The sequence below is a fragment of the Trachurus japonicus genome, chromosome 21 (genome assembly GCF_045865225.1).
Source record: "Trachurus japonicus isolate A0001 chromosome 21, Traja_1.0".
Taxonomy (NCBI): domain Eukaryota; kingdom Metazoa; phylum Chordata; class Actinopteri; order Carangiformes; family Carangidae; genus Trachurus; species Trachurus japonicus.
This window is the reverse complement of record NC_140927.1, coordinates 11788623-11811102: the sequence shown is the minus strand read 5'-3', so window position 1 is coordinate 11811102 and position 22480 is coordinate 11788623. Positions and strand designations below refer to the sequence as shown.

The 22480-nt window shown below is 42.1% G+C and overlaps 1 protein-coding gene across 2 annotated transcripts in view; it reads right to left on the bottom strand.

Annotated features, from left to right (window-relative positions):
- Positions 1 to 22480, bottom strand: part of ramp1 (receptor activity modifying protein 1) — a 63553-nt gene that overhangs the window by 9532 nt on the left and 31541 nt on the right. For both annotated transcript variants that reach the window (XM_085765263.1, XM_085765261.1), the window contains exon 2: positions 14828 to 14963. In XM_085765263.1, the coding sequence (XP_085621389.1) occupies positions 14828 to 14963 (136 nt within the window). The remainder of the gene's footprint in view (positions 1 to 14827; positions 14964 to 22480) is intronic.

Sequence of the window (22480 nt, the reverse complement as noted above, 5' to 3'; positions counted from 1 at the left end):
GGATTTGATGTACAAATTTAGTTTCTATCACTCAAAAAAACAAAAAAAAAAACATCTTCATTGCATTTGCTGTTTCTGTCAAACTCAGACAGCACACAGGAGAGATTCCTCCATCTGAAACCCAAGAAGGAAGAGACAGAAAAAATGGGCCAAACTGTCACGACTGAACGCGTCACACACGTCAGTTTTTTCTTTTTTCTTTTACTTCCACTAACTAATTCCACTATAACCTCACACATCCATCTCACGCTGCATGAGGACATGGAGATCTGCAGAGTGTGTGTGTTTCAGTCCTAAATTAGGCTAAGGCTGGGACATTTGTGTTTTCAAATAGTTTTTTTTTTCATGGCCTTGGAACACACATACTGTACACACACACAAGTGTCTCTATCCACATTCACTCTGCATCTGTTTAAAATATCTTAATATCAGATGTGCACGTCGTCCACTGAGGTAAATATTTTCCATTTGTGTGTGTGAGTAAATGTTAGTTCTGGCTTTCTGCTGAAATACCACTGTTGGACTTAGATAAACTAACTCGCATAATACAGTTTTACACCATTAAAAACACAAGTCGATACAGCTTGAACCAACATGAACGTAATCCCAGCGGCTTGACGATTCAGATGAAAAACACACTCATACTGTACCTCGTTGTGACACTGATGGAGCAGGTTTACACAAGGATTATTCTCAAGAGGACGTTTTTATCAACTCGTTAGCTTTGGAGTAAAAAGCTGCCACATGCATGGGCCAGCAGAATAATCTGATAACAAAAAATAAAAGGGAAAATAAAGGTTGTGATTCTTGGTGCTTTATAGACACTGTGACATCAGTCAGTAGAATAGCCTACATAATTTAGCAGCAGCAGGAAAATGTATTGTGGTGCTGTGCGCTCATGTGTCATTGTGCCAGATAGAGACAAATGAGGATCCACCTGCAGAAGCACTGCTCCACTTTAAACATCCAGGCATATTTAGCTGAAGCTAGACGTCTTATACACCACATTTTCCATATTATTTGTGGAAATGTTGTAGGTATTGTTCTATAAATAAAATAAAATAAAATAAAATGTTTTGTGATTTGAATATTTATTCACTAAATCTTTGTTATCATTACTGCCTTATACTGGGACAAAGCTTTTTGGAGGGATTTATATAAATATAAATGTCTCAAAATCTGAGTAGTGGAAGGGGAAGGAGAGGTGGAGCCACTGCAGTCAGATGGTCACAGCATCTCTGAGATCTTTGATGCCTGGAGGAGAGACGGAGAGAGGAAAAGAGAGGCAGTGGTGCAGAGTAAAAGGAAGAAAATATTCTTGGGCTCATCCCAGATTCCTTTTCTGCCTGGGCTGAAACCCAGTGGGACCAATGAGTCCACAAAGTGAATGTTTGCAGTATTGATGTGAAGGCTCAGAACAAGGAGATGGCTCAATTAGAGCGGGGAAACACCTCTTGTTATTTTCCTCTGAGGGCTCCGGTACATATATGTTCAAATCAATCAGACGGAGGTAGGCAGAGATGACTGTGTGAATCCTAAAATACAAACAGCTGATAATACAGGAGGTGGAAAGGAATAAGCCTTCTTTCTGTTTTTTTTTTTTGTTTTTTTTTTTTACTTCTCTCTAGCGGAGTTTGAGTTTTACTGTCTGAATCATATCTAATCATACTCTACTAAGATGAAGGTTCACTGGCAACATTGTTTTTGTTTTGTTTCTGGAGTGTATGGATTGAGTTCTGTAGTTATTAATAGAAGCAGTGTCACCTCCAGGAGGTGACTTGGATGGATGGAGGGTGTTACACACAGAGAGCAGAGTTTATATCCACACTCCTGTCTGCTGTTTGGTCAACCAAGTCTTCGGTTACTAATACTATAAAGCACTACAAATGGATATTATGCTGTAGATAACTTGGCAGAAAAGACATTTTACTGAAATGCTCAGCGTTGACAGGGTGTGATGATTTGCCAAATATGTAAATGAAGATCCAAACCTCATTAAGCAAAACTACAGTAAAAAAAAAAAAAATCAGTTGGCCATTACATTTCAACTTCAACATATATTTGCTGCAGCCAATTAGTTATAACTTCTAGGGACAGAATTGGGCCACTGATTGCTTACCAATCAGACGGTGGGTCGTTCCAGTCAGTCGGCTGTGCAACAGTGTGTACATCACAGGAGCGCGGCATGAATGCGTGTGATTGAGTAAATATGGCGCCTGTCAAGAGGACCAAACACGTACTGACAAGTGCATATGATAAAACAGCAGCCACAATACTGTATAACACAGATTTTTGGTGTATGTTTTATTTCTATATGCAGAATTCAGATCCAAGCAAATGATAATAACTCATAACTGAACAAGCAAGTGACAGGGTGCTCTCTGTCTGGCCGTGACATATCAGGATAACACACATGAAAAACCAAAATTTCAAATAATTGTCCTCATGTTTCTTCACGTGCATTACATAACAACTGTAGCCGAGGGACAATCCAGTCTCTGTTGGATATCATCTAGTCACTGGAGCTGTATAAACACACGTCAATCCATTTCTAATCACATACTAATCAGCCATTTAATCAGAGATCCACAGCGAGAAAACTTCAGCTAGGTTTCCACACTACTGAGCCTGATGGATTTTTCTGGCCCGGGTTCGCACATAACCCAGTGTGAGCTCACCCGCAAAAGGGTTTTTAAATTATTACAGATGGCTGACAGGCATGCATGACTAACTGACCAAAATACCCTCCAACAACCATACAGGAAAAAAGGCTCTTGTGAAACCAAGAAACAGGGCTATTTTTAAACTGAGAGTCCACCGTATGAAAAACAGCAACAAGGGCAAGAGAGAATTAAACCTTAATTAGGATTATTCAGAAACATAATATTGGTCTTTGGATTTATTGGAAAATCCACTGCACTGAGCTCTGATCCTGTATTTATACCACCAACAACAAGCTGATTTTGAGGAATTACAGTTCACATGAAAAATGGTTACCTTAGTGATACCACCCCCCAAATCAACATACAGTATGACTCATACGGAAACACAGTAAATGTGAAATGTACATTTTGTACTGTAAAAATGAGCTCCTGAAGACTTGTAATGAATCTAAAGGCGTGTATCCAGGCGACAGGGATTAATAAACAAGAAAAAAATATATTTCATGCCAGAAAATATTTTCTCCCTTGAGAATCTGTGTGTATGTGATTATTTATGCAGGGAATGAAAATAAAAATGAAAGAACGCTGAAGTTGTTTTCCAAGTGTTTGCCAGAGTCTTATGTGTGTATGTGTGTGCGTTTTAGAGGCTACCCTAAGCTAAGCCAAACGCAGTAATGCAATAATGTGCCACAATTAGCCAGCTAACCAGCGGACAGAGCGGATGGATGAGCTGATACAGCCTGCGGCTCTTCTTTCTGCTGCTGGGGTTGGCAGATGGATTGACTATACGGCAAAAGTGTCATTAACAGACTCTATACATATTTATAGGCAGCAGATTATCTCAAGTTGTTGATGTTAAAGTTTTTTTTTTTGTGAGCTGTTGTGAGCTTTTCTTTAACTTCATCTCGCCCCCTATGAGCACAGTTTAGACTGACAAACGTAAAACTCTCACCCACAACGACACTACACAGTGTCACCCAGAATCTCCCCTGAGGGGGCTCCCTGATCATGTGTGCTGTCGTTAGCTTCTAACAATTGCATGCATCTCAGGCTTTGAGGGAACATCTGTAAATTGGCGTGTCTGGATAATGAGGTATTTGGAGCACATCTGTAAATCAGCAGGCTCCTCAGAATGCAAGCTTGTCACTGCTCATAGGCAGTCAGGATGAGAAAACTGTCACCTCGCTTTGACATGAGATGTCAAAATAATAAGTCAAAGTGATATTGAATTGACCCCTCAGGGGTTTAGCAGTTGTAGCCATTTGTCCTTATAGGCCACCGTATTTTAAGGTGGTCGGCTGCAATTTGTTTTAATGTTTTTCTTGTTACTTTAAAGGTAAGCACACTGTGAATTGCTCTCTCTCTCTCTCTCTCTCTCTCTCTCTCTCTCTCTCTCTCTCTCACTATTAACAGTTGTAAATGTATTCTGTATGAACGGTAACACTTTACAATAAGGGTCCCGTAATTAACGTTAGTTAGTACATTATTAAGCATTAATATATAAACTTATGTGTTAATTAATGCTGAGTAATGCATACATAATGATAACTAATTACATTATTCAGCTTTTATTATTACTTAATAATTTAATAACTAACTTTGAGTAGTAAACATTAATTAACTGCTTACTAACAGGCTTCATTAATTAATGTCTTTCCTAATCCTAAGTAATACATAATAATGATTGTTACTATATCTGTAAACAGTTAATTAATGCTTCATACTGTATTAACTAACATTAATTAAGGGACCCTTATTGTAAAGTGTTACCAAACAAATATTATTGGTTGGAAGAAGTTTTTCGTGAGTTGATGGAAATACAGTGCTTCATTGTAGATATACTGTAGCATTGTTTTATCCAACATACTCTGATGCTTTAATGTTTTTCTTGTTACTCTTGTTGTATCATCATTACTGTGAGATTGTGAAAATAAACAGCGGTCAAAGCCAGGATCAATTGCCACCGCGTGTCCGTCCCGTCCCCCTACATCCGCACGACAACACAAAAACACAGCGCCAGAGGCAGCGCAAGGGCTGGGTTACATTTACCTTCTTGCTACAGAATACAGATCCACCCACAAATGTCATGTACTGAGGAAAAATAAGTGTGTATTTAATTTAATTAAATTAGTTGAATAAAGCCGCCCTTCACAAAACCATTGTTTCTCCTCAGAGACTGAATCAACCTGCAGCCCAGGGTAACAAGAGCCACAAGCACTTTTTGTCCTTCTCGTTCACCTGCCCATCAAACACGTGGCCTTAGACTCAGAGTCCTAGGGGATATAGAGTCCTAGAGTCTATATTAATTCAATGTACAGACATAATTATGATCTGCAAAGAAGAGGCGACTAATCATGACTCCAGTTGGACATTAAAAAATCTGCTATTGACTGCTATGATTAACTGACTTTAGTAAAAGCTCAAACTGTTGCCCCAGTTTTCTTTTTGTGCCAGAAGGTATTTTATATTAGAACAGCTGTAGAAACCATCACTAGAGCCTCAGACTGTTAATAATAGGAGATGTGCCAAGTGGCTTGAAGGAATTAAAGTGTCACTTTGTTTGTTCTGAGATGTCACTGGCACCAAGTAATTGGACGTAAAAGCTGAATACTAAAATCCTTTATCATTCTCTATTTTCCTCTCCAGCACTATTATAATTGCCCCACTAGTGTCACATATGGTAAACACCTCTTTCTGATTCCCTCCACGACATAGTGTGTTTGCTGAACATTAAATACCTCCAGCGCAGCAGCTTTCTTTGGCTACACACACCATCATCCTTCCAGGTGCACACTAGCTCTCTGCTCCTCCTCTCAGTGACCTGGGTGACATGTGTATTATTGAGGAGTGTGTGACTTCCTGACCTCATGTAGCAGCTCCACGGCCCCTGAAGCTATAAAAACTTTAGTGAGCGCTTAAATGGCTGAATGAGAAAATATCACCACGGAAGTAAAAGACGAGGAGCGAAATGAAGATGAGCTGGCCAGTGGCTCGGTGCTGTCCGATGTGGTGTGTGTGTGTGCTGTGCTGGGCTATAATTGGTGATACTTTGGTGAACTGACAGCTTGATAAATGCTCCCTCATCACAACTCAGCTTGTTCTAGCTCCTCTTGAATAATCTGACATATGCGGTTTGTTCATTCCCTGATCATTCATAAAAAAAATCTGTAAAAACTTATATAATTCATGCACATACAGTATATGTTTCTGTTTTGTGGGTGCACGTGTTTAAATGAGTGCTTCAATTTGAGTGGCAGCAACGTGCTGGAAAATGTTCCTGCAGAACAAGATGGTGAAATGTTACCATTCCCATCTCCAGCTGGACATCCATGTCTCTCTCTCTGCCTTCCATCTGCATTAACTTGTCATATTTTCCATCTGCTGAATGTCTTGTGTGTACCTGAGTGCTAGCAGAGCGAAGGATTCATTTCGACAGCATTCGTCTCCTGAATTGTCACGTCACTAAATAAGCACTGGTCATAAGCACGGAGCAGACGTGTGCACTTGAAGGTTTTATTAACAAAGCCCACATTTCTCACAGAAGAGCCAGGACCACAATATTTGATTAGTCTTAATTTAAAATAGATCGGTGTCAATAGACCTTCTTGACTGTGCCCTACACTCCTACATCCACACAGTAATGAGAAATATATTAGTCTCTCCCAAGCTGGGGTTTCATGTATGTATAAATAAATATCACCGTCTACAAGGAACTGCAGTTGTCAGTTCTTCAAACACAAATTGCTTTAATAATAATATCTGTCCACTGGGTTCAGGGTGAAATGGCGACAAATGATTTTCTAAAAGCCTCTCAATGGTTCTGAGGTGACACCGTGTCATTAGTGCTGCTGTGTCACCACCCTGGGCATTGTGACTGGAAGTAATTAGAGAAGCCTGACAGTACAGGTTACACTGATTCATTGAGCTGCACATTGAAACATGCCTGGCTGTATATGCATGATTGCATGTAAACAATTTTCTAATAAGGTTCACCACAGCTGGAGTTAAATGGATAAATGCATTAGTAAGTTCTACAATAATTTTGCATTTTTAGTCTGTTTAGTATTTTCAATATATTTTTCCTGCCTCCTGGGCAGCGGTTGGTTTCCACTCCATACTAAAATTTAAAAAAACAAAACAGCCAATGCTTTCAATTTCCATTTCCATTGGAGTGATGTACACCATCATCGCAAGCAACAAGTCTGCAGATGCAAATGCAGTGCAGATCTTTTAATCAGCACTTAAACTGCACTAGCATGAAGCTTTAATGTAAGTGCCATCAATCGACACGACTGGAGAATGTATCAAAAGCCTGTAAGCTGATTATGCTACTTTTCAGAAATAAATGGAGAGACAAGGCTGCATGGAAGCAAAGAGGAATTCATTAAAAATTCTTAAGATGTCTAGTCAAAGTCATGGTTATGGAGAGAAAAACTGAAGATGGCTCTTTAAGGGTCTGTATGATAGCAGTAGGGAGGCACATTATCAAATTGATTTAGACAGTTATATGGCATGTAATAAACTGAAGGATCGTAGAGTTTATCTCTACAATTTAATGGTTTTTGTGCCGATGATGGCAGACATCACATCATTTCACACATTGTAAACAGCAAACCCTTTCTCTGTGAAGACACATTTTTTCACCATTCTCTGAATTATATGAATGATGGATGCACTCTATCTAGCTGCTATACACATTCAGGGTGCTGGTATTGTGACTTGACTTCTGGGACTCTTGAATAGAACAGATCCAGTCTTAATCTTTTAGTGCCACTTGTAACTGTCTTATTATGACAATTCAAGATGTCTGCAGTGGAAAAAAAGGCTTATTCAAGAAAGGCAGGCTGTTTTCATTCAGAGGCTTACTGATTTACCCAATAGCTGGCTTAGGAAATATACTATATAGCCTAGTACTGACTGCAGTGATTTTCAGCTGATGAGCTTTACAGTGACTTGGTGATTAGCTCTGTCACCTGCAGGTTAGAGATGTTACCCATCTGCAGATTGTATTATTCTGTTAGATTTCACATCATTACTCTGAGAAACAGCCCTGTGCTCAGTGCTCAGACGAACACTTTGACATTTTATTACATATATAATATATAGACTTGTTTGCTCTTTTAGATTCTAAATCTATTATTATTATTATTATTATTATTATTATTATTATTATTATTATCATTAGCAATATTAGTAATAGCAGTGAATTAATTGTAAGATTCAGTTTATGACTTTAGTATAATATAATGATCTACCCTTAAAATTACTGTTTAGTAGGGATGGACCAATGCATCGGCTGAACATCGGTAAAGGCTGATATTCGCCTCACTGACATCAACCATCGGTAAATAGTCTACTGATGACAGTGGTCGATGTTTATCTGTTATGTGGTGTATTGTGCTGACTCAGAATAGAAGCCTATTTTTTTGTTCTCTTTTTTTGTCGGAGGTGTTAGTAAGCCGCAATTTTTTTCCACAGACAGCGTCAGATGGCTACTCAAACATGCACCGAGAAGTTTATTTACTTCAAGCAAGCCGACATGTTTGTAAAACTAGATCTAATTCAAAACCTCCCTGAGTCTCGCGCGAGACCCAGTTGCCGTGCGCGGTGTGTTCAGGAGCAGTGGGAAAGCTCCCGTTTGTGTCATAAACACAGGAATATCAACTCTTTACTTGATTCAAGTAAAAAAAAACTTCTCGGCGCATGTTTGAGTGGCCACCTGACACTGTCTGTGGAAAAAAATGTACACTTCAAGCAAGTAAAGAGTTGATATTCCTGTGTTTATGACACAAGCGGTAGCTCCCACTGCGCCTGAATACACCAGCACTGCAACTTCGGGCTTGCGCGAGACTCCGGGAGACTTGGATCTAGTTTTACAAACATGTCAGCTTGCTTGAAGTAAATAAACTTCTCGGTGCATGTTTGAGTAGCCATCTGACGCTGTCTGTGGAAAAAAATTGCGGCTTTGAGGGCTGGAAACAGCCTAAACAGCGGAACTTACATCCACACCCATTCATTGCTGCCGTGGCGATGCGGGGACAGACGCAACTACCGCAAAACAGGAGCGATTAAACTGAAAATCTTCAGATTCCTTCTTTTAGACCTAAAATGATAGGAAAATACACCCCTGAGTTGAATTCGCCTGGAATTGTCCTTTAACATAAGCACCTGAGAGACATTAAGAGATATAAAACAACTAAATGAGAGGAGCTCAAATAGATTAAAACACATGTAAGTATACAGCAGGGGGGATTTAGGAGGAGATGAGTCAAACTGTGACTATAGTTGCTGTAAAAAAGAGAAGACAACGCACATGGTGGCACTGTTTTTGACAAGATACTTGTCCCATTTTCTTGACAAACTGTATTTCACTCAAATATGTTTTATTGCAGAATAAAGGCAGTCATTCACAGACACTTTGGCACTTGAGCCTTTTTCTCTGTGAAAGTGTAATGGGAATAGGTACACTATATTCTAGCATCTGAGGAAAATACACAAGAGCATTAAATAATGTATATACTGCAGTGACAATAAGCGACAACTCAGCATAACTGGCAAAAAGAGCCCCGTCACTGGATCCCCACCCTGGAGCTGGGTTGGCTCAAGGGATTCCTGAGGAAGCTGGTGGGTACCGGTAGGCCAAGCGTTCCGCAGCTCGGCGGTTGTGGAAGCAAAAACCCGGGAAGGCCATGGAGGAGGACTACCGGTTGGCCTTGACAACATTCTGGCAAACCATCCTGCATCTCAGAAGGGGAAAGCAGTGCTCTGCTGTTGACCTCGACTGGGGATATTGTCGGGCGGTGGAAGGAATACTTCGAAGAGGAAGCAGGGGTGGAGGACCCAGAGGTTGATTCATTCATCACCCTAGCTGAAGTCATTGAGGTAGTTCGGAAGCTCCTCAGTGGCAAGGCACAGAGGGTGGATGAGATCTGCCCTGATAATGTCTCTGGATGTTGTGGGGCTGTCGTGGCTGACACGTCTCTGCAGCATCACGTGGCAGTCGGGGACAGTGCCTCTGGACTGGCAGACAGGGCCGGTGGTCCCTCTTTTCAAGAAGGGGGACTGGAGGGTGTGTTCCAACTATCGGGGGATCACACTCCTCAGCCTCCCGGGGAAAGACTATTCCAGGGTACTGGAGAGGAGGATTTGACCGATAGTCGAACCTCAGATTCAGGAGGAACAATGAAGTTTTCGTCCTGGTTGTGGAACACTGGACCAGCTCTACACCCTCCGCAGGGTGCTCGAGGGTTCGTGGGAGTTTGCCCAACCAGTCCTCATGTGTTTTGTGGACCGGGAGAAAACATTCAACCATGTCCCTCTTGGCATTCTGTGCGAGGTGCTTCGGGAGTATTGCTAGTCTGCTAAGTGCTGTACGGTCCCTGTACGACGGGAGAAAGAGCTTGGTTCGCATTGCTGGAAGTAAGTCAGACCTGTTCCCAGTGCATGTTGGCCTCCGGCAGGGCTGCCCTTTGTCACGGGTTCTGTTCATTATTTTATCTCGGCGCAGCCAGGGGTCGGAGGGGATCCGGTTCAGGAGCCACTGGATTTCATCTCTGCTTTTTGCAGATGATGTTGTCCTGTTGGCTTCTTCGAGCCAGGACCTTCAGCATGCACCGGGGCAGTTTGCAGCTGAGTGTGAAGCGGCTGGGATGAGAATCAGCACCTACAACCAAGTCGGAGACCATGGTTCTCGACCTGAAAAGGTGGCTTGCCCCCCTTCAGGCTGGAGGAGTGCTTCTGCTTCAAATGGAAGAGTTTAAGTATCTTCGGATCTTGTTCACGAGTGAGATTGACAGGCGGATTGGTGCAGCGGCCGCAGTAATGTGGTCGTTGTATCAGTCCGTTGTGGTGAAGAAGGAGCTGAGCCGAAAGGCGATGCTCTCGATTTACCAGTCAATCTATGTTCCTACCCTCACCTATGGTCATGAACTCTGGGTCAGGACCGAAAGAACAAGATCCCGGATACAAGCGGCTGAAATGAGTTTCCTCCGCAGGGTGGCGGGGCGCTCCCTTAGAGATAGGGTGAGGAGCTCTGTCACCCGGGAGGAGCTCAGAGTAGAGCCGCTGCTCCTCCACATCGAGAGGAGGCAGCTCAGGTGGCTTGGGCATCTGTATCGGATGACCCCTGGACGCCTCCCTCGGGAGGTGTTCCGGGCATGTCCTGCCGGGTGGAGACCCTGAGGAAGACCCAGGACACGCTATGTCACTCGGCTGGCCTGAGAACGCCTTAGGATCCTCCCGAAAGAGCTGGAGGAAATGTCTGGGGACAGGAAGGCTGGGTGTCCCTGCTCCGGCTGCTGCCCCCGCAACCCGGTCCCGGATGAGCAGAAGAAGATGGATGGATGAATGGACGTTCATGGAAAATGTAAGTGTGAATGAGGAATGTGATCAAAGGAACTTTAGTTATCATTCTACTTTATGATTTTGATGTTTCTATTCGGCAAGACAGACTGACAGTGAGGGACAGTTGATCTGCTGCTCAGCACAGTGTTCAGTGTCTGATGAGGTGCAGCCATGTATCAACTCAGGCTGATGTGACACAGTGGTGAGTGACAGCTCAAAGGAGAGACCAGAGGAAGCTGGTGACAGAGACACACTCACATAGACACACACACTCATAGAGACACGTACACAGACACTTAAAAATCATTCCAGCTGATCTAGAAATCCCTTGTGGAATCTTGGCCAGAATGCAGCTGCAACTGTCCTGACCTTTTCTACTCAGCTGAACCATTTTGACATTTCAATCGTTCATTCACTCCGCTTTTTCTGTTGTTGCTCTTTTCCTGCTATGTCTGTAATTAGATTGCAGACAACAAAGCTCTTACTGTCCAGTTACTACAAACCAAACCACAATGTGCAGGAGCACATTTTTACACTACTCTGTCTGATGATAATATGTTCCAAAGGGACCATGTACAAACAGCCTTAACATGAAGCAACAATGAGAGGAGGAGGAGGAGCTTTAAAACCAGTTAGCTTCTGTACTTATAATATAGGCTATAGGTGCAGTTGGTTACAATGTTTCATAGGGACATACATGTGATGGTGAATTAAAAATTACATTACTGTCTAAACTCTACACATACATTTAAATCTATTTTAGGAGTTTTCAGATTATCAGTATTGAATTTTTTAACAACAACCCTATTTAAAAGGGCAGAAATCCTCTGGAAGTTGACCTTTAAGTTTGGTACACTGGCTGAGAGCAGAGCAACAGAGCTCTGAGTGAGCAGTTGTTAGTGAGATATTAGTGAGAAACACCAGATGAGAAAGCTGATGAGAAATGAAGCTGTCAACCCAAACATGCACATCATAATGACGCCTGTGTCTTTAGAGATTTAAAGATTCAAGTCTGTCTATCAACAGGTAATTGCTGACATCTTGTAGCGTATGTAATACCAGTATTATATAATTATCTTTCCTTGCTGTAGAAACGCAATTACTCCTCTTTCCCTCTGCCGTCCCTCCTACCGCCGCAAGTGGGAGAGAGGGAGGGGAGAAGGTGTGAGTGGGTTTAACGCAGCCAAGTCAGATCTTCATTAATCAAATTAACTCCTCTCCTCACCTTTAAATGCGCCGCGGGCGAGGCACACTGCAGTTTTGTCATTCTGGACTCTAGTTTTGTAGACCAGGTGCAGTCCAGACGCACTTTGCAAGTTTTGTGCATGGCGCACACCAGCACAGGCACTCCTCCTGTCCCTCCTACCAGCGCAAGTGGGGAAGAGGGAGGGGAGAAGGCATGTGTGGGTTTAACACAGCCAAGTCAGATCTTCATCAATCAAATGAGCTCCTCTCCTCACCTTTAAATGTGCTGCGGGCGAGGCGCACTGCAATTATCATTTTATATTTCGAGGAAATTGATGTTTTGGTCTGGTCCAGTGGCACTGTAGAGGACGCATCGCCAAGCTCTGTCTGACCCCTTGTCGGTGAGCGTCTCTCTCTCTTTTCTTTTGAATTATCTGAGATGAGAGATGCCGAATATATAATCACTCTCTGATGCCAAGGCGGTTTCTGGTTGGCTGGGAGAGATGTTAACTCATTAGTTTGCATCACGTTTTAATCTGTGTTAATTCAGTTAGGTTGAGTTTCCATTACGTGTGCCAACCACCTTTGATCTGACATCAGATGTGATGGGACAATTGATATAAATGTACGTGCTGATTCCAGTAGTTGCATTAAATAGTGTAATTGTTGTGATTATTTATTGCATTTAAATGTGCCTGAAACTGTGGAAACCTGCCTGTGAGATCTTGGTGACATGTGCGCACTGTGCGCCGGTCAGCCAAACTACTACTGCACCGGCTGCGCTTCGCCTTGCGAGTAGACCAGGTTGGAGCTGACAAGCTTTCAGTGCACCTTCGGTGCAGCTTTTTGATACGAAACTGTCACTGCGCCAAGCTGAATCTGTGACACCTCCCCCTGCTGCGCCACCACACCCATCTCTGCGCACTTTGGTTTACCAAACTGTCAAACTGACCGTGCACCGTGTTGCACTGCACGAACCTTGCACTGCGCAGGCTGCGCAGGCTGCGCCACCTTGCGCCGCGCCACGAAACTAGAGCCCTTTATATTTTGACATGGACGAAGGAGACAGGGATGCCAAACAGCCAAACATTTCCCATGAGGAAACTGATGTTCTGGTCCGGGAGGTCCAAACTCACAGTGGTAGAATGGTAACGCAAACAGATCTCCACAGGCTCGTGAAGCAAAAGTAGTCTGGGAGGAGGTTACTAATATCGTTAATCAGGTTTGCCCTGATACACTTAAAACTGTAGCCCAGTGAAAAAAAACAATAAACAGACCCTTTTCCCACTTATTAAGACACTCAAAAACCTATTTAAACCCTGTGTAACAAAGGTAAGTGGTGTGCACAGATCACAACATAAACAAATCAGAAACATCTCTACGTAAGGGCGCAAACTACCAATCGACTGGCTGCACTTCGCCTTGCGGCAAGAGCAGACCAGGTGTGAGTTGGCAAGCTTTTAGCACACGTTCGGCGCAGCCTTTTGGCACGAAACTGTCACTGCGCCAAGCTGAATCTGTTGACACCTGCCCCTATTGCCCACCCATCTCTGCGCACCTCGGTCTACCAAATTGGCTGCGTGCGGTGTTGCGCCTAACAAAATTATCACTGCACAGGCTGCGCCACCGCCTGGTACGGAATTAGAGCCCATAGATAGAAGATGTAGGCTGGAAAACAGAGGCCTGAAAAGGCCCTTTAGTATCCGTATTATTCAGGCCTCTGCTGATGACTTCATTATTTATCCCACGACAGGCAGTGCCAGTGAGGTATGATTTTATCCACTTGAGAGTAATAATACAATTTATATTGAGACTACTTAGTTCAAAGCCAGGACTGACACATATTTAGAAACTTTGTTCCTTTACATATCAGGTTTTTCCAAACCTACTGTGATGGATTAATAAAGGGCTCAAGTCAGAGGCTTGGGTTAAAGTAATTGTTAATATTTCTTATTAGGAAATCAGTGGACTATACAGAAATGGCTACAAAGAGTCACAATACTACTGCAAAGACAAACATATTCATCACAAACAGATGCAAAAAAAGGACACAGAACTATGACAAAAGACTAAAGATGCCATACTACCAGTTCAATTGTATAAACTTCCTGATGGCTCCGGTCATTTTGATGACTAACACTGGATCTGTGGTGGATTTTGAATTTTTCCTTATTCTCTTTAATGTGTTAGAATATTAGTGTTAAACTGCTGAGGAACTATGATCTGATAACCACATTTATGTGTCCTGTCTTGTGGGCTGCAGCCACTGGCCAGGGGGCACAACCCTGAGCTAGAGAATTAAATCTTTGTGCATTCTATCTCTTAAGTCTTGTTTTTGACTCCCAACAAGCAAACCTAAACATTTCCACAGCAGATCAAATACAAAAGACACTTGAATATTTTTGTCATGTGGAGATCATTATGCACATTTAGGAAACAAATTACTATGTCATTTTAGGTGATCTGTGTCCTTATGGCATTAAAAACGATGAGGATGGAATTGCCTTATGCAAATTAAGAACATGAACCTGATTTATGTGAAAATAAATCTGTTGCCATTTGTTTTTGGATGCTTTTCTCTCTTTCTTTGTGTGTGTATGTGTGTGTGTGTGTGTCTGTGTGTGTGTTCTACTCACTCAACTGTGTCCTCCCAGCTACACCAGTGTCTCTGATCCAGCTCTTGCATGTCCAGTCTGAATTTGGCCAGACAGAACTCTTCAATGGCGTATTCGTAGTGGGGGCCACATCCCAGAGCTGACAGGCACTGTGACGCTGAGACAAGGGGGAGGACAGAGCAACGTTAGAGATCCTACAGTGTTTATGAGCTATAGATTGTTACTATTAGTTCAAACATGGCAAAGGATGTGGTACAGAACAACTCACAGAAGTGCATTATGGAGAAAAATAAACTGGCACATACGTAAAGATACAAGTGCTCCTGGGCACAGGGGGATCAGATTGCACAAAGTCAGTGCTGTGTAAAGAGGATGTGTTTAGATATTGTGTGTAGTGTGAAAATAAAGACAACAATTCATTAGATTTTTTGTATTTTCTTACATAAAAGCATATAATTATAAAGAATTAACTTTCATTCTCATCCACCACCACCCCCTTCTGTGATGGGATGTCTCTTATTGCTACTGAGCTACAGCCTTTCCACAAACACACACACACACACACACACACACACACACACTGAACAGGAGAGTGCTTTAAAAACTGATGGCTTGGTCTTTTTACTCTGGAGCTATGTGTGCTGACAGATCTCCTTGTACTTTGCTTTATTGAACAGATTTAATTTTACTTTACGGTCTACTGCAGCACTGAGGCTTAACGATGTCTCTAACATGTAAGCTGTTTTGGATAGACGTAAAATAATAAAATCATAAAAAGGAAATGTCTGATCTGGCAAACAGAGGATAAGATAAAATGACTCTTTGAAGCCTGATGGAGATGAACCCACAGCGTTCAAGTGATAATAATGGTCCATCATTACTGCTGAGAATCCCCCATGTTTTTTTTTAGCTTGACTCTAATCGGTGTTTCAAAAAAAAGTCTCTGACCAGCAACTTTAAACTCCACCAACGACCGCTTTCCCATCCCAATGAGACAGAGTGGCTGGCTATTCCCCGCTGTTTGCAGTCTTTTTTTTGCTAAGCTAAGCTAACCGTCTCCTGGCAGTGGCTTCATATTTAAAATATAATATAAAGTGTGAGTGTAGGTCTTCAAAAGCAAGAAAACAAATAAATGTGTTTCCAAAAATGGTGTTCCTGTAAAATATTAGAGTCAGCAGCTGAGTTTTTCACCTGACGCCACCGTTTTTCAGCTCAAGCTCAAAAGTCATGTACCTGCAGGGCTGCAATAATAGAGATTCCTATTCTTCAACCCTTCAACCATAACTCTGGTTTCAATCAGTCAAAAGTCACAAACAAAACTACTAGATTTTGACTTACTAAACGCTAATAAACGTTTTTGTTCCCTGGAATCTGGTGGTGAAAACCAGAGCAGGGTTTTAGGACCTCCCTCACTAACCTGCCACTACATGTGTCAGTGATAGTGAGATTCTGCATGAATTGTAACGTGTTTTCACAGATAGTAAATTCACCAATAATTTGTTACTGAGACCCAGATGTCACAGTAATCTACTCATCACACTTGACACTCCTTTATCATCCTCTTACACAGTCTTCCTCATCCTCCTCATTCTGTTTCCCTGCAGCATCCACTCACTGTCAACACTTTCCTCCATCTTTTATTAGTTTTGTCTTATATTCCCATGGGTCTCCTCTCGCTCTCTTGTTTTACTGTATACCTGCTGCCTCTCCTTTCTCTTGTCTCAGAGAACCTGTCGACGTCTATATGCATCTCTATTCATCTCTATTCATCCCTGCTTTGCTGCATCCTCCAACCTCACAAAGGCCTGTGCCTATGTTTGTATGCTTCGGTGCAGAGCGAAGGGAGGGGGATGGAAACAGAGATGTACGGGACCATCCAGTCTGTGTCATTTTGAAGATGTGTGGGGATAAAAATATAAAATGGAGCATTAAAATTATACCCAGACATCTTGTTTACATTGCATTTGCCTCCTGCTGTGACCAGAGAGGATGAAAGAAAAAAGATCAACACATCTGCACAACTCCAATCAAAGACTGAGATCAAGATCAAGTGTGTGTGTTTATGAGACACTGATCTAAAGGAAGGAGCAGAAACCAGGGACAGAGTGAGAGTTTACATATTTTCCAGCAAATCAAAGTTTTGTCAGGTCTGCAGCCTCTTTTGTAAAACAGAATCTTCTGACCTAAACAACAAAACAAACAAAACATCACTTTCCAAAGTGACCCAGTGGAGCGTTTGATGATGTTGGCAGCTCTTTTGGTGGGTCATTCTTGTTTTTCAGTGGCTTCAATGACCCGCCAACCCTTTGGTTAAGATTTAGTACAGTTTAGGGGCCTTGTAGCCAGTTCTACTGCTAAGGACAGCGGTCGCTATCAGCATTGCCACAGGAAATCATAAACCAACCTTAGGTATGGCATAGGTATGGGAGACATACTGTATAGTTTGGGTTATTTCATATGCAGTAGTGTGAGGTAGTTGTATGTAGTCAATGTTTTACAGTGTGAAACCTTTGTGCTTATGCATAGGAATACAGTTCACAGGCTGCAGTGTCGGAGGAGACGACTGTTTGAAGTAGAGAACAAAGTGTACGGTTCAACCGGATCTGGCTGTTTCTCAGTGTACCTGAACAACGTCACTCAGCCTCTGTGCCGGGACTCCTCACAGTGCACTGATCCAAATCTACTGCAGGTAATACACTGACTATAGATCAGTTCCTCACAACCCCGCATCAAATCATCCAATCTATAAAGACTGTGGTCATCATGGCACATAAAATCGAGTGTAGCGTTAGTTCTGGCAGGCCACGACATCAAGCTCTAAATCAGCATCAATAGCGTAGCTGTCAACACCGAGCAGATCAGCTGATGGCTCAGCTGACTGCCCGTGCCCGCTCCCTATTGGGAAATTGCATTCAGAGCGCACTATTTGAACTGCTCTAGCCCGACGTCACCTCCCTTGCTGCTTCCTCTGCTGGCTTTTTGCAACCCACCTCCACCCCAGCTCCTCCATTCATCTGTCATGAACCTCATCATTGTATCTTGTTGGTTGCTCTGCTCTGTCTGGGTTTTCTTTCCTGCTGCGCTCCCTGCTTATGCCGTTCATGATGGCTCATGAAGGGCAGGAAAGCTAAAAGTGCGAGTAAATAAAGATTATTTTGACAAAGAGGTCCTGACTGAAACATGTTTTCAGGAAGGTTTGGTAGTTGAAACAACTGAACATTAACAATAACTTGAGTTATGTGTCATTCTATTCTGTTATTGTTTTTCTGCTCTATGTCCCTGTGTTTACGGTGCATTTCACTACATGAAGCTGTGGGCTGTCTCAATAAGTGGCTCTTTTTTGTTTTTGCAAATAAATGTTATTCCTTTCGCATCTAACATACTGTAGTATTGTGCTTCTCGATGTGTTGCGGCTCTGAGCCAGTTGTAACACTTTTGCATTTCAGAGTCTGGTTACTGGATGATAACCAAGGTACTGGAAGTGTCTGATGAAACAATCACTGCAAATGTTTTTTACTGGTGTGCACAATTTCCTCTGTATGTTAAGTTTTCTCGACCAAGAAAATTCTTTAGGAAGACAGTTAAAAACACATGTTATGTATTTTACTATTTTCACTGGTGAAAGTAACGGGTTAGTACATAGTTTTGGTTTAACATTTGAAGTTAAGCTGGGTCAAATGCAGTGTTAAGTGTGTTATTGACCTGTCTCGGTTCAAGGCTGCTGCTCTGCAGAAAACCACATCATGACATTCATAATTTTCATAATTCACTAGTAACCTCCAACATCCAGTACTCAGTATATCATATTGTCAAGCCCAGCACTGATGACCACTCTAACCCATTCATAACACAAACCCTAATACAAACTTGCATCAGTTAGTTGTAAAAACATTCCTGTTGCTGTTCACTGTAAGCTATGAAACCAGGGGGTTTCCCTCTGTAATAGAGGCATTAAAATAATCTTGTTGTGTTTAAATGTGTAGAGCAGCAGTTTTATTACATTTATCCAGTGGAGCAAAAATGATGCTCAGAGCAGCCAAGTTCTTACAGAGAGAGAGAGAGAACATACAGAAGAGTGAAAAACAACCCAAATCCCTGGTGGCTGCGGAGGCCTGAAGTTGTATATCCACATCATAGATCTGTTCCACGTGAGAGACTTGAACCGTGCTAATGACGGTTTGTTCGTCAGAAAGCCTGAAGGATGCAAGGAATTGCATAACGTTGAAAACATTGATTAATGTATCAGTGTTAGTGGCTGATTTTGATTTTCTTTAAACTTTTTATTCTTTCAAATTGACATGCCATGTTTATAGATCAACATACTGCAGGATTAGCAGAGAGGAAGTAGTGTTGCTGTAAACTACAGTAGTTTATTTTACTTTGCCACTTATCACAGTTATTCCAATAAAAGGCACAGCTGCCAGCGCTGGGTTAGGGAAGCAGCAAGAGCTTATCATCGGGTTGTCTTCAAGAATAAATTTACCAAGAGTAACAGAAAATAACTGTGGCTCCCAGTTGTGAGGAAACTTTTAACTGATCAAAGGGGGGAAAAAAACAAACCATTTGTGATAGACAGGAAACACCTGTCTCCTTAATCATCCCTTCTACTCTATAACACTACAGAATGTAACAATGCAACATCCCAAACAGAAAATGTTCTTTTTCTCTTCATGGATAGTCTTGTCTCGATGCCATCACATGTCAGTGGAGCTTACGTTCCTGTGAAGCAGCACATGGTGAATCTGGAGGAGAGAGCATGACCAGCTGAACATTTTTTTTCCTCCTGCAACTGTGCATCGATATGGAACTGAAATGAGAAATGGCGCGACAAGACCAATTTTTTTTATCTGAATTTCATCTGGAAGCGGCTCAGGATGCACATGGGTGTCAGGGTGCTGAAGGGTGGCTCCGTCTGTGTTGCGACCCACTGCCTACTCCTCCATCATACTGACAGAGGAAGCAGAGGTCAGGTAGGCACTAGACAGTGTCAATTACTTTCATTTTGATAAATTTTCCTCGAAGCTTCTCTCTCTGAACTGTGTCTCACAGCTTCTTCCATTTTTGTCCAGACGTTTTTTTCTGGGAACTTTGTCCTTGCTGGGTCGGGAACATGCTGTGCATTTCTTTAAAGCCCACTGAGACTTGTCTGGTTAAATAATACATTGAATGGTACAATGCGTACACAACGCATCAATGGGTACTTATTCCTGGAAGTAGATAGTGGGTGACCTTCAACCTTGCACACGCTGCCTGCTCTCTCCTCTCTGTGGGGCCTCTCCCAGAATGCACTGCTCCTTATGTACAAGCCCACCATGCAGCTTCAGGGGGCTGTGTGCGCTCGATGTGTGTTTGTAATTATGTGTGTATGTTTGATGGAATTGGACTATAGGCCTATTTATAGGATGTTTTGCTCTCTAATCATCATCCTATGAAACTAAACTCAGAGAGAATATAAATATAGAACCTTGCAGCAAGACAACAGGAGCTGTGTATTAGCAGCTCATTATAGGAAGAATTTCCCTATTTGCATTCCTTTCATTAGTTTATGCCGACAGATAAATATCAGATAGATGAAAGAAGCAGTCACCATATCTTTGATTAAGCCTGTCTGTGTAGCCGATGTGATGAGAATGAGCTGGTGAACCGGCGTTGTACTCTGTCATTGTGTTGTGTAGTTTAACAGACGAAGAAGACATTCAGGTTGGCAGTCTTGCCGTTTATTTCGGACAGTATGCGCACCTGGCTGAGGGATTAATAATACAGTCAGTCCCGGTTCCTCTCACACACACACATACAGTACACGTCTCAAAAATGTAAAATGAAAAGAAAGTGCAGGTTAGCTAACAACGTGTAGCACTAGACATTTTGTAAACAAAAATAAGATAAAAACACCGTCCACTTTTTATGAAAAAGGACGTGCTCAACTGTGCGGGAGCTATATGCTTAAAAAAATACAACTTAAACCACCCCTTAGTATTAAAATTAAAGTAATTAATATGAAACAATGCTCATAACTCATGCACCTACCATAGGGAGACAGCGAGGTCCGACTGCTGATATCCCCCAGGGTGCACGACCCTAATCCACAGGGGTGCTGCATTTAATTACCATAGGACAAACAAGTTTCCGTGTTGTGAGATGAGTTTTTACGGCAAGTGGAATCACACTACTTCTTAACTCCGTTACAAGTGCAAGTTGCTGCAGAGGTTAAACAGGTTAACTGTGTAGAGAGATGGAAGACTCTGGACTTACTTTAGGTGAAATTGCACTTCACTGGGCTGGAGCTGATCTATGTATCAGTGGTGGCTGTGGTGATGATGGTACCAAAAGCAAATTAATCCACCAGCTACTGTGTCATTTGTGGTGTTTTTTTTTTTGTGGACTGGTGTAATTCCTGACTTGGGCCAAACCAACCTATCAGTAAACAAAGCAGAAAAGATGCCACGGTAATAATTATAATCCATAAAAGTAACAATAAAGTATACATGATAATACAGCCACAATAACAGGAGAAAACTAGTTTACAAAAGTCATTAAAATTGGAATGTATCAAAGTGCTGAGTTTAGAGATCTAATGAGCATCTCTCTATGAAGTCATTTAAATGAGATCACCCACTGATAGACAGCTCCACTAACTTAATACTCTCCACTTTCATAAGGCTGTTGCTCCCATCAGTCTGCTCACTGTGTGATATGCTGCGGCTTAGCCTCCGAGGCCCGTCCTGAAGTGAGCCCCTTTGTGTACACAGCTGTGGCTCAGACCCACTATGAAAAACCTTTGGCACATTGCTCTCTTGAACGCCTCAAAGCCCAGATTTGCATATTCATCATTTAGGCACATGCACATCCATACACACATATTAAGTGTTGTTTGGCAGCTGTCAGTCTGCTGTGAGCTATAGTGACTAAAAACACACTGAAACATTCTGACGTGAACACACAATACGTGACAAGCTCAAGCTCCTACACAGGGAATAGATGTGGAATGAAAGCAAATGGGTTAAAGATGAAAGATCAATGGTACAATTCAACTAATACAAGACTATTTAAAGTGACGACTGAGGGGAATGCAGCAGGCGTGCAGCAGATGACGAGATTCGAGGCGGATCAAATGAATGTCTAAATATAGATGAGGCGGGGGAATGGATGACACTTCACAGCGCGTTTTGACTCTGTGGAGTTCTTCAACTCAATCTTTCTTTTTTTTGCATTTTAAAAACACTCGCTCTCAATTACTACATGCAAATGGTGCCATGAGGAAGTTCTTTTAACATTTTTACTGAACTCTTCAAAAGTTTCAATAGGACGGTGAAACCTTTTCCATCGCAGCTGCCGCAGCCGGAAAAGTCTAGAGTGGTTGTGTGCTCTGAGCAGAGCTACAAACAGTCAGATTTTTAGGCACAGCATGTTTTTGCAATAGAAATAATTTAAGTACAAACTATATTTTAAATGTTACAAAACAGCTAGCAACAGCGATGACACATAAGCAGATTTATTATCTGTCTTGTCCTGTTCTTTTAAGTCAGAAGTTGTTTTTCCCATGAATTTCTAACATTCGTTCCTGAGCAGACTACTATACTAAGACAAAACGGCAGGACTTGGCAATGTGAGGAAGCTTCTGAGAGAAGAAAAAAAAACATTTTACTGCACAGTTTGATGACGCCTTGATGAAGC